This window comes from Pinus tabuliformis, chromosome 1_2 (genome assembly GCF_031772625.1).
Source record: "Pinus tabuliformis cultivar Carrire ecotype Pingquan chromosome 1_2, CPIR1, whole genome shotgun sequence".
NCBI classification, from domain to species: Eukaryota; Viridiplantae; Streptophyta; class Pinopsida; order Pinales; family Pinaceae; genus Pinus; species Pinus tabuliformis.
In genome coordinates this window covers 392,213,356-392,226,669 of record NC_142298.1, presented here as the reverse complement: position 1 = coordinate 392,226,669, position 13,314 = coordinate 392,213,356, and the positions used below count along the sequence as shown (strand labels likewise).

General features: G+C 41.7%; 1 protein-coding gene across 1 annotated transcript in view; it reads left to right on the top strand.

Moving 5' to 3' along the window:
- Window positions 1-12,776, top strand: part of LOC149206018 (glutathione S-transferase 2-like) — a gene marked incomplete in the record, with an annotated part of 358,107 nt that extends 345,331 nt beyond the window's left edge. Inside the window, 1 exon segment of the mRNA XM_089395257.1 lies at window positions 12,327-12,776. Within this exon segment, the coding sequence (XP_089251383.1) occupies window positions 12,327-12,425 (99 nt within the window).
- Between the last annotated feature and the right edge of the window lie 538 nt (window positions 12,777-13,314).

The window sequence follows — 13,314 nt, the reverse complement described above, 5'->3', positions numbered from 1 at the left end:
GATACTATCCCTTGCATATCCTTCTACTTTAGGTTTTGTAATGTTTTCTTTTATGTTTTTATTTCTAGAGTTTATAGATCTAATATGTCTTGTTAGAAATTCTTGAATTGTTTTTGATAAGTTATAGGTATCCCTCAGAGAAGATTGGATTAAGAGGGAGCCTTCACCATTTTACCAAAAGATAAGTATATTGTTTCCTCTTTCATGTTTGATTTCCTTCACACATCGAGATTTGTTTGTATTGCATACTCTTAATCCTTTCTTTGTATTTTCCTTGGTAGGAAAGCTTGCAGAATACACAAAGGTTATGGAGGAAACTTCAAGGAAAAGACTAGTGTCATGAAAGTAAGCTTGTTACTAAAGAAACTCTACAAGGTTTGTTAAAGAACAACTCAAGGTATGTTTAATTTGACTTGTTGCAGAAGAAGGTATGAATATTCTTCATTTGAAACTTGCTTTATATTACTAACTCTCTCATGTCTAGGGTTTTGAATCATAAGGATTCTTGTTAGGGTGATTAATCGCTAGATTGAATCTACCCTTATCATTCTATCTCTTGTCATTTTGTTTTGATAAAACCCTAACCTTAGGGTTCACTATAAAACCCTAGCCTTTTGATGCTTAGGGTATGCTAATGATGAAACCCTAATCTTCTTAGGGTTTATTGATAAAGTTTAGATCTCTTGTCGAAATCCTACTCTCTTATGTTTAGGGTTTTGGTAATGTTATGGTAAAACCCTAGCCTTTTAGGGTTTGTTGTTGATGTCTAGAAACCCTAGTTTTCTTAGGGTTTGGTAAATTAGGGTTTATGACAAAACCCTTGTAATAGTCAATATAAAACCCTAGAAATGGATCTTTGGGTGTATGTGCTTCTGTATAATTGAAACCCTAGCCTGGTCAAATTTGTTGTATATCTAATTTTGGAGTTTGATGTTTGTATCTAGGGTTTATGATAAAACCCTAGTATGAGACTGATATAAGTTTCTAGGAAATAATAATGGAACCCTAGAGATGAAATGTTGGTATGCTAACTTGATTGTTGATATTCATTATTTAGGGTTTGTAACAAAACCCTAGTAGAGATTGATATTCTAGGGCATGATAATGAAACCCTAGAAGTATAATGTTTTCGATTATTGATATGATTTAGTTTTGATGATGAAATCTAGGGTTTGTGACGAAACCCTAGTAAATGTTGTTGCAAGAAGTCTAATGGATGAAACTCTTGATTGATTATAAAACCTAACTAGGTTTAGGTCTTGAATGTCTAAAATCTGATTTATTATGCTCCTATTATAATGACATGCTAACCCTATATTGATAAAGTTGACTTCATGCTCTTGTACATATATATTTGTGTTTGGTTGTACTTGTTGTTGAAAGTTTACAGGTACATAGTCTTCAAGATGATGAAAATGCTTACCTCAAATTTGATGATGATGTTGAGCATGATGGAAAGAGGGAGCTGTGAGAACCTTGATGACATTAAAGTTCGATAGATGATCTTGTTGCCATGTGAAGGAATGATGAAGTTTTGGAAGGTCTAAATTCTCCGATGAATTGTTGATGCAAAAAGGAAGAGCCTGTGTGACTAGAAGAATAAGATAGTTGATGGACTTGTCCCCTAGTTACTTGGATAAAGGAAAGTGTATATCTCCCTAGTTGAGAGGGAGCTTGAAGAGAAGTGAAAAGGCCATGAGGATGTTTGAAATCGGAGAATAGTTGAAGCAATATTGATGGTTATTCGTGATTGATAAAGTTGTGAACAAGACTTGGATGTTTTTGGAAGAAGTGTTGAGGTTGAGTTTGGTGTTGCTAGAAAAGTTGAAGAAGTAAAGCTTTCGACTAGATGTGTTTGATATGATGATGATCTAAGCAACATCAAAATGATTAAGGACCTCGAAGGTTTGTGTTAAATTGTCATGCCCCTTCCTAAACACATTTGTAACAGGGTGCTGCTACACAATTTTGCACAATTTTGGCTAAGGAAGAGAACCCATCATTTTCGACTTAGGGACTTAGGAGGCAATTCGACTTAATTTGGTTACTAGTGGAATGTGGGGGCCACCCACATGGGAATTCAAATTGGCCCATTCGAATAGCTTGGAGGGAAAGTCGAATAGGTGGATGGAGGGGCCCACATGAGGCAAGGGAGGCCCAAGGAGTTATAAGGAGGGAGCAACTCTCATTTTGGGATTCATTCATACATCTTGCAAACAAAATCACTTGATTGTTCACTTTGTTGTTTAGCTGAGTCAACCAGCTGTTTCGCCACAAATATCTCAAGCAGGAGATTCAACCTCTACTTCGGGGACCATCCGTGCCTGCCCTAGAGAGGCACTTCTACAACGATTTCAAGAGTTCTGGGGCAGTGACATAGCACCACCAACTAGCGCAGAGCAGGGAGTGTGTATTTCTGGGCAACCAGAGAATACAAAGGGAGATAGAGGCCAACAGAGATCAGATTGTTTGCTGGAGAGTTAGAGAGCTGAGATAACAACAATAGACTAGCATTCTTTCTGAGTTTTACAGCCAGCATTCCAATAGTTTGAATTGCTGGGCTAGGGGACAACGCAGAGGTCACTCCAGCAGTTTTCGTGGAGCTTAGGAGCAGGTGTCTTAGGCCAAGAGCTCATTCGGAAGTTAGGGATTGGATAGCAAGGGTCAGCCCAACACTTTGGGGCATTTTTGGGAGGATTTACAGGCAGTTTCCAACAAGCTGAGTTTTGCAGTTGCAGTTGAGGTTGGGCTCCAACCTCCAAGGGGGTCGAATTTCAAAAGTCCAAACCAGCCAAAATCCTTTCTGGAGTTTTCTGGGTTTTTAACAAGGATCCCAAATATAAAGTTTCATAATTTTCTGAGCACCGGAGGTTGGGTTTTAAGCCGTATCTTTGCAACAGATAGTGTAGAATCACTGGGGATTGAATAGTGCCATTGGGGGTCGATTTTGGGAATTCCAAATCAGGCCAAACCATTTCTAGGTTTTGTGGGTTTTGGCCAAGGAGTTTGTGGTTGAAGTTTCATCATTTTCTAAGCAACGGAGGAGGAGTTTCTTGCAATCCCTTTCTAGGCAGCAGTGAAGTTTTATGGGCAGCGCAGAGCATTAGAGGAGCAGTCATTTCTAGCATTTGAGATCATTGTATTATCACCTGGGTTCTGTCACGCTTGCCATTGAGGCAAGCCCAGGTGCATTCCTCCATACTATTGTACTTGCTCCATTGATTAATAAAATGGCTCAGCTGGTTCTTAATTCTAGAGTTTTTATGAGCATTTGTTGATTGTTTAAAATTTTTGTGCTGTAAATTGTTTTTGCTTTGCATATCACTATTTATTTAAGTTTGGAACATTACAGTGGTATCAGAGCATGATCTTGGCCCAGCTGTGGGAAATTAGCCAGAAGATCATGGAAGCTTTGGGTATGAGTGCACAGTGATGGGTGAAACTAAAGACAAACCCATGGCTCAAGGGAAATCTAGTATGCAGAAATTTTGGGGTAGAATTCATTGGGACGATGAGAGGTTGGCCCAGTTGAGGAGGGTGATAGACCAAACCCATCCTCACCCTTACAACAAAGATGTTAGAGGTGAGCAGGTCGTGGGGGTGCAACCATCTACATCGTGTGGGGAAAGTCGACCAGATCAGGGCACCAGATCTCCTAAAAAGGAGCAGACATGACAAAGACGGTTAGAGGGTGAGACCAGGGGGCGCTTTTGCTGGTGGAGACTTGACTTTAGATATCAAGAGCCTAAGGAGGAGGTTGAGCATGATGCTGAGAGCCCACAGGATGGTGAGGAGCACATCAATATACCCGGTGTGGCGCAAGAGTCACCTTTATTAGAGACCTCTTTGATAGCCCCAGTTGACATCCTAGTGGAGAGGATAGAGCCTACTCACATAGAGCCATTTGTTGAGGGGGTGCCATCCCTGGACGAGATGCCAACAGTTGCTGAGGTATCTGGAGCCGTGACTGAGTTTACAGGTGACAGATGCCCATTACAGTTCCATCAGTTTCAGGTTGACCTTTCTAGCATTAAAAAGGAAGGCCGCGTTAGTGCGAGAGGCGATTTTGCAACAGAATGAGGAGCTGGAGGGCATGAGAGCGGTTTGTGCCGAGTCCACGACCAAATTGACTCACGTTGGGGAGCAGTTGGATTCCCTACTGGTGCAGCTAGAGTGCACGTTGGAGCATGAGAGCAGCCCTCTTCGAGCATACATAGACGGGGCTGGCAGCATTGTTAGGTTACCTTGGCCCACTGGACAGAGGGAGACAAAGCTACATAGTCAGATTGTATATATTGACCAGGGTAGCGAGATGAGACGACCTGAGTTGCACAGGGTGCGACACTCGCACGATGGGGCTGTTTTATGTGCGAGAGTTTGTGCATTCAATCCCTCTCTTGGGGTTGGGTGGCGAGAGATTCTGAATTGGTACCTAGTGGAGTGGACTATGGAGATGGTAGTGGACCCAAGTGGAGCTCAACAGGAGTTTCCAAGCACTGGGGATGTTGGAAGCCCTAACTGGCATTGGGATCCAGAAGGGACTACCTATCATTTCCCATTTATGCCGGTTCACTACAACTGGGATGGTGCAGTTAACCTAACAGTTGAGCATGCACATTCGCTAGGGGAGTCTCAGTCATCACCAGTGGCCGACCAGTTTATGGACATACCCTTTTGGTTTTCTTGGTGTGGCATTTGTACACGGGATCACTAGGTGATCAACATACTCTGGCAGCTAAGTTGCAGGAAACGTGGCCTTAGGGGTCGTTTCCTCCCGGGAAACGAAACGCGTTTCCGCGTACCGTACGGCCTGGAAACGCGTTTCCAGGCCGTACAGCCCGCGTTTCCCAATTGAATTGTGTTTTTTAATTTTTTGTTTTTTTCAAATTTGTTTTTTAATTTTATAGATGTGTGTCTAAAGTTATAAAAGTGAATTTTTGCCCTAGTGTTGACATGCAGTTCATGGTAATGTTAAATTCTTAAAGTAAAAGTGATATTCTCCTTTATTTTTCATTTTCATCCTTTTACTTAAATTTTTAACATTACCATGAAATGACTCAGGATGTTTGAGAGTGGTTTCGCCCTCATTGGATTTCATATGGAGAAAGTAGAATTTTAGATCTCACTCAAAATCCAACAGACTTATTTGTTTTTCAGGATTTCAGGATTGAGGGGGTTGCAATGTTTCCATTGGATTTTATCATGTACTAGGGTATGGAACTTCTATTTAATCAAGAGAACCAAGCCCTCTATGCAGGGGAAACTCCCAATAATCAAAATCATGTAGGGTACTAGGGTATGAAACGTGTATTTAATCAAGAGCACTAAGGTGTTCGACTATGTAGGAGGAGACTCCCAATACAACAGTGGTCCTTCTAAAGAATGGGATGTGGATGCAGAAAATCCTGATTTGGATCTCTCTCTTGCAGCCTTATAGTCTTTATTGTACTTGCAGCCTCATATATTAATATAAATAAAGGTTGATTTTGAGATTTGGATATCTAATAAAGGTTGCTTTTGGATATTCCGATATTTTTATTTTCATTATGTGATCATTCATGAGTAAATGTGATGTAAATTAAATCTTAATGTTTAAGTGTAATAAATTATAATGTATCATTTATGCTTTATGATTGCACACACACACACACACACATATATATATATATATATTTAAATATTTTCTATATATATATATATATATATATATATATATATATATATATTTTTTCGCGTTTCCCCGTTTCCAAAATTTGGGGAGGTCGCGTTTCGTATCACTTCCCGTTTCGGAAACTCGTACCCGTTTCCCCGTTTCGTGCAACTTAGTCTGGCAGGAGTTTGTCGGAGGAGGTGGCATTGGCAGGCCACCAGACGGTGCCTTGCATGGAGCTGGGGGCTCTTCACTTTTGTGCGGGGCACAAAGGACGCAGAGGAGCGGAGCAGTGGTGGCATCACTGCTGACACATAGGGAGAGTCACTTCTTGGATCCCTCAGGGGGGATTTGGAGGGAAGATCCATTCATCGGTGGGGATAATGATGCGATGGTGGAGGTGATGATATTGATCAGGTGTGGCCTAACACGTAGAGACATAGCTCTAGGCCATCATATCCAGGGATGTGTGGGAGCATCTAGCATTGAGCAATGGTCTACAGGTGAGCATGGAGATGCATGGTGGTGTGCTGTAGTGTGTTGGACTACGTTGCAGAGTGGTAGTGCCTCACATCGCAGTGAGTACATGCGGGGAGTGACAGGTGCAATGACACAAGTAGGAAACATGACGGTACAGGATGGCATAGCTGCAGCCGAGGGTATCCAGTAATGTACAGGGGTAGGTTGCGATGTACAGTGCCATGTCCAGGAGTCCTGGGATGATTGGTGGTATGCAGAGGTGTATGGTGCTGCAGAACAAGGTCTTGGAGTCTTGCCTACAGGGACACCCATGGACGTAGGTACCGGACATACCTTTGGGTGTAGTTCACCCAGGATCGATGGGGACACAAATGAGCGATACTTAATGGTATCCGTGGGGACTCACACTCCTGACCCTCTTCTACGTAACTTACAGGAACGAGTGATCTGGTTGTTGTCCTTTGACACTCTGGATATGAGCAGCAGGGGATGGGGAGCTCACCCAAGATATTTGGATGACACTTGGTGCGATAGAGGGGAGACTTCTCAGCGGGGGCATCGAGTCGATGCGCGAGTTGACAACCACAGGTCGAGGGATGAGGTGATCACCGACAGGGATGGCATATCATTCATCACTGATCCTATGCCTGGGGAGCTGGTCACACAGGAGACATGTTACACTCTTTACACAGGGCATGTCTGGAGTCTGGACCATGCATGAGCAGAGGATACCGTGTACGGTTGAGATAGTTGCCCAGTATGTATCCGGGTTCCCGACATTGTATCGACACATTTACCAGGGGGCAGGTAGCTGAATCAGTGGCGATGGTTGGCAAGAGCAGGATGGATCTGCATACACTAAGTCGATTACGCGTATCAGATACCCATCTATTGGTTGCATTCAAGGGGTAGCTATTTGGCACACGTGGTTTCCAGTGGTCATCAGTACTACACAGTGGTAGGCACTGGACAGTTTAGCATGCCTCAAATTAGTTCATGATGTATGGAGCCTATATATGGGTGGCATGTAGGGACTAGAGATGAGGGCCAAAGGGATTCCATCGGTTGTCAGGGCTATGCCACAGCAGGTCTGCCTATGGGATGCAGGGATTCAGTTGATCAATAGATCACTCATGATGAGCGGAGTCGTGGCAGAGAGTGATATAGTTCGCTCTTGGGATGACACATGGGGGTTCACAAAGGGTTTCATCATATGGGGAGGCAGACATTCTCTATTGTTGCACAGGTTTGGAGTTAGATTTGGATGGGTAGGCCTTGGTGCCATGGAGATGCCCAGGCAGGATGTGTCTCGCCTCTTTCAGTATTCCACCATCGAGTTCCAAGAGAGGAGGATACTGTCTGCGCACGATGGGGAGTATGACATAGTCAGAGTAGCACAGCGTCAGCATGGTGGCACCACTCTGGGACTAGCAGGGAAGTTCGGTGTCATAGCTCTTCACAGCTCAATAACCTTTAGGGATGCACCGACTACTGCAGGGGGAGATCATACAGATCTTCCATTGGGCTTTAGCGAGTCACTGATGGAGCAAGGGACTTCTGGTACTTGCACCAGGCAGGATAGTGAGTGGAGCAAGGGGAGCTTCATGTTGGACAGGATGGCCTGGGATCCTGGTATTGAAGGATTCTTTCATATCAGGACAGTGCTGAGGTCAGGGACGATTCAGTGGCACATCTGGGACCCTGGCACATGTTGCAGTGACAATGGGGAGCAACAGTTAGAGAGGATGCTCGTTCAGGCATTGCTTGAGGACAAGCGATTTTTGGAGCGTTGGAAGAACTTGCCGGATGAGGATGCCACCTGGGAGGGTGAGCACATATTGGAGCACCCAGCTTTGAGGTTGCTTGAGGGCAAGCAACATTTGCGAGGGGAGGATTTTCATGTCCCTTCCCAAACACATTTGTAACATGGTGTTGCTGCACAAATTTGCACAATTTTGGCTAAGGAAGAGAACCCATCATTTTCGACTTAGGGACTTAGGAGGCAATTCGACTTAATTTGGTTGCTAGTGGAATGTGGGGGCCACCCACATGGGAATTCGAATTGGCCCATTTGAATAGCTTGGAGGGAAAGTCGAATAGGTGGATGGAGGGGCCCACATGAGGCAAGGGAGGCCCAAGGAGTTATAAGGAGGGAGCAACTCTCATTTTGGGATTCATTCATACATCTTGCAAACAAAATCACTTGATTGTTCACTCTGTTGTTTAGCTGAGTCAACCGGTTGTTTAGCCACGAATCTCTCAAGCAGGAGATTCAACCTCTACTTCGGGGGACCATCTGTGCCCGCCCTAGAGAGGCAGTTCTACAAGGATTTCAGGAGTTCTGGGGCAGTGACATAGCACCACCAACCAACGCAGAGCAGGGAGTGTGTATTTCTGGGCAGCTAGAGAATACGTAGAGGGAGATAGAGGCCAACAGAGATCAGATTGTTTGCCGGAGAGTTAGAGAGCTGAGATAGCAACAATAGACCAACATTCTTGCTGAGTTTTATAGCCAGCAGAGCCAACATTCCAGCAGTTCGAATTGTTGGGCTAGGGGACAACGCAGAGGCCACTCAACAGTTTTTTGTGGAGCTTAGGAGCAGGTGTCTTAGGCCAAGAGCTCACTCGGGAAGTCATGGATTGGATAGCAAGGGTCAGCCCAGCACTTTGGGGGCATTTCCAGGAGGATTTACAGGTAGTTTCCAACAGGCCGAGTTTTGCAGTTGCAACTGAGGTTGGGCTCCAAGGGGGTCGAATTTCATAAGTCTAAACCAACCAAAATCCTTTATGGGTTTTTTTGGGTTTTTGACAAGGATCCCAAATATAAAGTTTCATAATTTTTTGAGCATCGGAGGTGGGGTTTTAAGCCATATCTTTGCAGCAAACAATGTAGAATTGTTGGGGATTGAATAGTGCCTTTGGGGGTCGATTTTGGGAAGTCCAAATCGGGCCAAACCATTTCTGGGTTGTGGGTTTTGGCCAAGGAGTTTGTGGTTGAAGTTTCATCATTTTCTGAGCACCGGAGGAGGAGTTTCTTGTAGTCCCTTTCCAGGCAGCAGTGAAGTTTTTTGGGTAGCGCAGAGCATTAGAGGAGCAGTCATTTCCAGCATTTGAGATCATTGTATTATCACTTGGGTTCTGTCACGCTTTCCATTGAGGCAAGCCCAAGTGCATTCCTCCATACTATTGTACTTGCTCCATTGATTAATAAAATGGCTCAATTGGTTCTTAATTCTAGAGTTTTATGAGCATTTGATAATTGTTTAAAATTTTTGTGCTATAAATAGTTTTTTCTTTGCATATAACTATTTATTTAAGTTTGGAACATTACATAAATATGTATAGTGAAATTTTATTACTAATTGGGGTTGTGTTTGTGTAGATCTCTCCATAAGAAGGTTGAATATTTGAAGCATGCTTGGATTGGTGGATATATCTGGTTTAGTTGATAAGGAGAGATGAAGCATCTTGGGGCAACAAGATGCTTGGGAGGACATCTGGCCGACCTGTGATGATGTCTAGATCCCGAAGTAGGGAGGGTGGCGTTGGTCTTGGAGCTCTGACCTTGGATATGCACCTAGATCCCTGGGTTGGTGTTAGAGCTAAATCTTGATGGTACCTATAGAGGTTGAATCTTGGAACACACCCTATTCCCACCAAGTTAGATACCCTGGTCAGGGTCAGGTATCTAATCTATAGCACTATGTGTGTTGTGACTCTTCATAGAGCATATCATTTTGAGATATTCCATGTACCTTTGTATATATGTAATTATGAATACCTCCCTAGTTAAGAGGGAGTGTTGAAGAATGTAACTAGTGTCGGTCTTCATAATTATATTTGAGTCATAATGTAATGTATTTGTCAAAAGAAAGAAAAATAAATTTTATTGTAAAAGAAATTGACTTATTAAAGCATGGGTTTCATGCTTGGGTCAATGATTAATAGGTCAAAGCCTCCATTGTAGGCTTCTAGGGTTTATGTCAAGAGTCTTTGTCCATGTCATCATGTAATAGACCCTTCTTGGGCTTTGTTTATCAAGAAAGAAATTTATTTTTATGTAAAATGAGTCATTTAGGCCTCCTCCACCAAGTCGGCCTCATTGGGAGGCAAAATCCACTATATAAAGGCAACAACTCGACCTCATTTGGAGCACATTCACAACAAGTTTAATCTACAGTTGTTGGAGAAGAAAAGAGAGTGTGAAATTCTTGGAAGAAGGAGAAAAACCCTAGTGAAGGAGAAGAAACCCTAGAAAAGAAGTTTGGAGACCATTTTCTCTCTCCTTTGACTCACATGTGCGAAATTCTGACGCTGCTAAAGGGCTGAAGTTGCAGGGCTGCAGCAGGGCCGAAATTTTGAAGCTAGGTCCAAAATTCTGACTTGAAGTTAGGGTGAAGTAGTTTGACAAAAGTTGACTCCTAGTGTTTGGTTCATCGTCTTGGAAGGTTGACTTGGTGGAGGAGGAAGGTCTCTTTGTGTAGGTCTAAAGGGTCTTGGATTGTCTCATCTTGATTTGAATCTACTATCAGAAGAGTTTCATTGGGTTTTCCCCTTCATAAGGATTTTAGCCTTGGTTGAGTGCCTATATCTGGTGTCCTTGATCTTGATGTTTTATTTTGATGATTTCTTGATGAGAAGAAGATAAAGGGACATAAATAAAGTTAATAAGAATACAAGAATATCACAAGTAATTGTCAACATAAGAAAATCTTTCTGCCTTTCTGGTTTTCTAACAACAACAACCTAGGCAACATCACAATGCCCTAGGCAATGTCACAACTCTTGATGCAAGACAACGCCGGAGGAAATGATGCAATGCCCAAAGCAAGGGATACAATGCTCTAGACAACACTTGTCATGATTCCCAAGGCAGACAATTTTGTCAAAATTTGCAAAGTGTATGTGTCATGAAGCAAACCATGTGAAAAGCAAAGCACTCCTCACATATATGTGTCAAAATCATGCCAAGTTCACCTCAAACCTTAGGGTGCTCCATCACCAACATTAAGTTGCATGCAATCGATGTGGCAAGAAGGGAAGTGCTCCATGGAATTCATTGTCTATCTTATCAATGCTCTAGACAACACTTGTCATGATTCCCAAGGCAGACAACTTTGTCAAAATTTGCAAAGTGTATGTGTCATGAAGCAAACCATGTGAAAAGCAAAGCACTCCACACATATATGTGTCAAAATCATGCCAAGTTCACCTCAAGCCTTGGGGTGCTCCATCACCAATATTAAGTTGCATGCAATCGATGTTGCAAGAAGGCAGGTGCTCCATGGAATTCACTGTCTATCTTATCAAGTATCATCATAAGAATATAACAGACATCTCAAATACTAAAGCACTCTTTGACAAGAGCCATATCTCACCGTGCCATATCAATCTAAAGATCTTCACAAAAATGTGCAAGGAATAACATCATGATGCCAAGGTGCAACTATCATCATCAAGCAATCTGATCCACGAAGGAAATATCTGTAATGTGTAGAGTAACAATAGATGGGCTACCCACTAGCATCAAAGGGAATGCTATCATTATCCATGTAAGCATCAAGTACAACCATGAAGAGGAGACTAGGGTTCAAGATAAACCACCATACAAACTACATGTAGCATCCCATGCATCACCATGATGAAGTAAGATGATCCATAGTCATCAACATGGTTAACCAAAGCACACTATTTCCAAGCAAGGTAATGATGTATATCTCAGTCCTATCAGCATCCCAATATGTCACCCATGAACACCATCCATCTGCATGGTAAAGATCACGTGTGTTAACCCTCATGTGTAATATGAGGTTTAACACCCATCATTTGTAAATGTAGATTGTTCTTTAACATTTTAATGGTCTATGATGGAAACTATTTTTACAGCATCTTTTCTAACTGGGGCTCTAACACTATTGTTCATCTGAGGACATTACATTAAATTTCAATATCTACTGGTAGGAATCCTTACAAAATTTTTCCTGACATTCACAGATCCCATAAGTGATAAACTACAAATCTGATTATTTCTAGGATTGTTTAAGATTTTAAAAGCTTCAAAGATTTGGTTTCCTTCAACTTGTCTGCCTATGTAACATGCTTACACTCTGTTGCAAAAGTGGTCCAGTTTGTCTGTCTGAGTTTCCAATTGATATGTTGCAAGGATCTCATCTTATGAATTTCTTTTGATTTGCAGTCAAAATTCCCAACTTTGAATAGAATTGACAAAGAATTAGCAGAACTTCCAGAATTCCAGGCTGCTCTGCCTGCAAGACAACCTGATGCAAAAGCATGATTTTACAAGGTTTGGCAGTATAATATTAAGATTTACAACTCCGTTTTTGTGTAAGTTTTACCATATTTCATATTTCACTCCAAGCATTAATACTCTATTAGTTTGAGAGGGAGATTGCTATGACCTATTACCTTCTAATAATCTTGCAATTAGTACTTGCAGTAATGTATGTAATTGACAAAGGGGACTATCTGCTAAAATTGTGCCTAAGCAGAACATAAATTTCTTAAGGCTTTCCATACTTCATGTAAAACTATGACTTTCAGTGGTTCAAACTTCAGACATTGATAAATGTGGGATTCTGCAGACAAAGTTCTATAGTTATTAAGCAATAATTCTTATTATATCTAATTGCTAGGTTTTCACTAGTTTCTTTTGTCTCTTACAAGTTATCGTGATTTTGTCTCAGACATTACTTGATATTTGGGTGGTCATTAGAGATATTTTGAAGTAAAAAGTTGACTCAAAACCCAAAATGTGCTGTTAACATTTACTTTAAAAGAACCAATTAGAATAGAAAGTGATGATGTCAATCTTAAGGGTAAATAGATTTGGAAGGAGAAAAAAGAAAAATACTCTTTTTAATCTTATTTTCTACTTGTCTCCTTTTACACTTACTCAAACTTCAAGTGTAGATACCCATTTGATGCAGAATTAAATTTCACATCCAACGAATATCAACTCTGCATATTTTTGATAAACCCACAGTGAAACAAATTGTAGCATATTTTTTCATGTATTTCAAGTTTGTCTCACTATGAGTCTATCAAAAGTATGTAGAGTGTACTTGTTGGCTGCGGAATTAATTCCATATCAAACGAGTGTCTACACTTGAAATTTAAGTTTTGAAATTTGAGTAAACTTATAAGGAAGTAGAAAATATGATTAT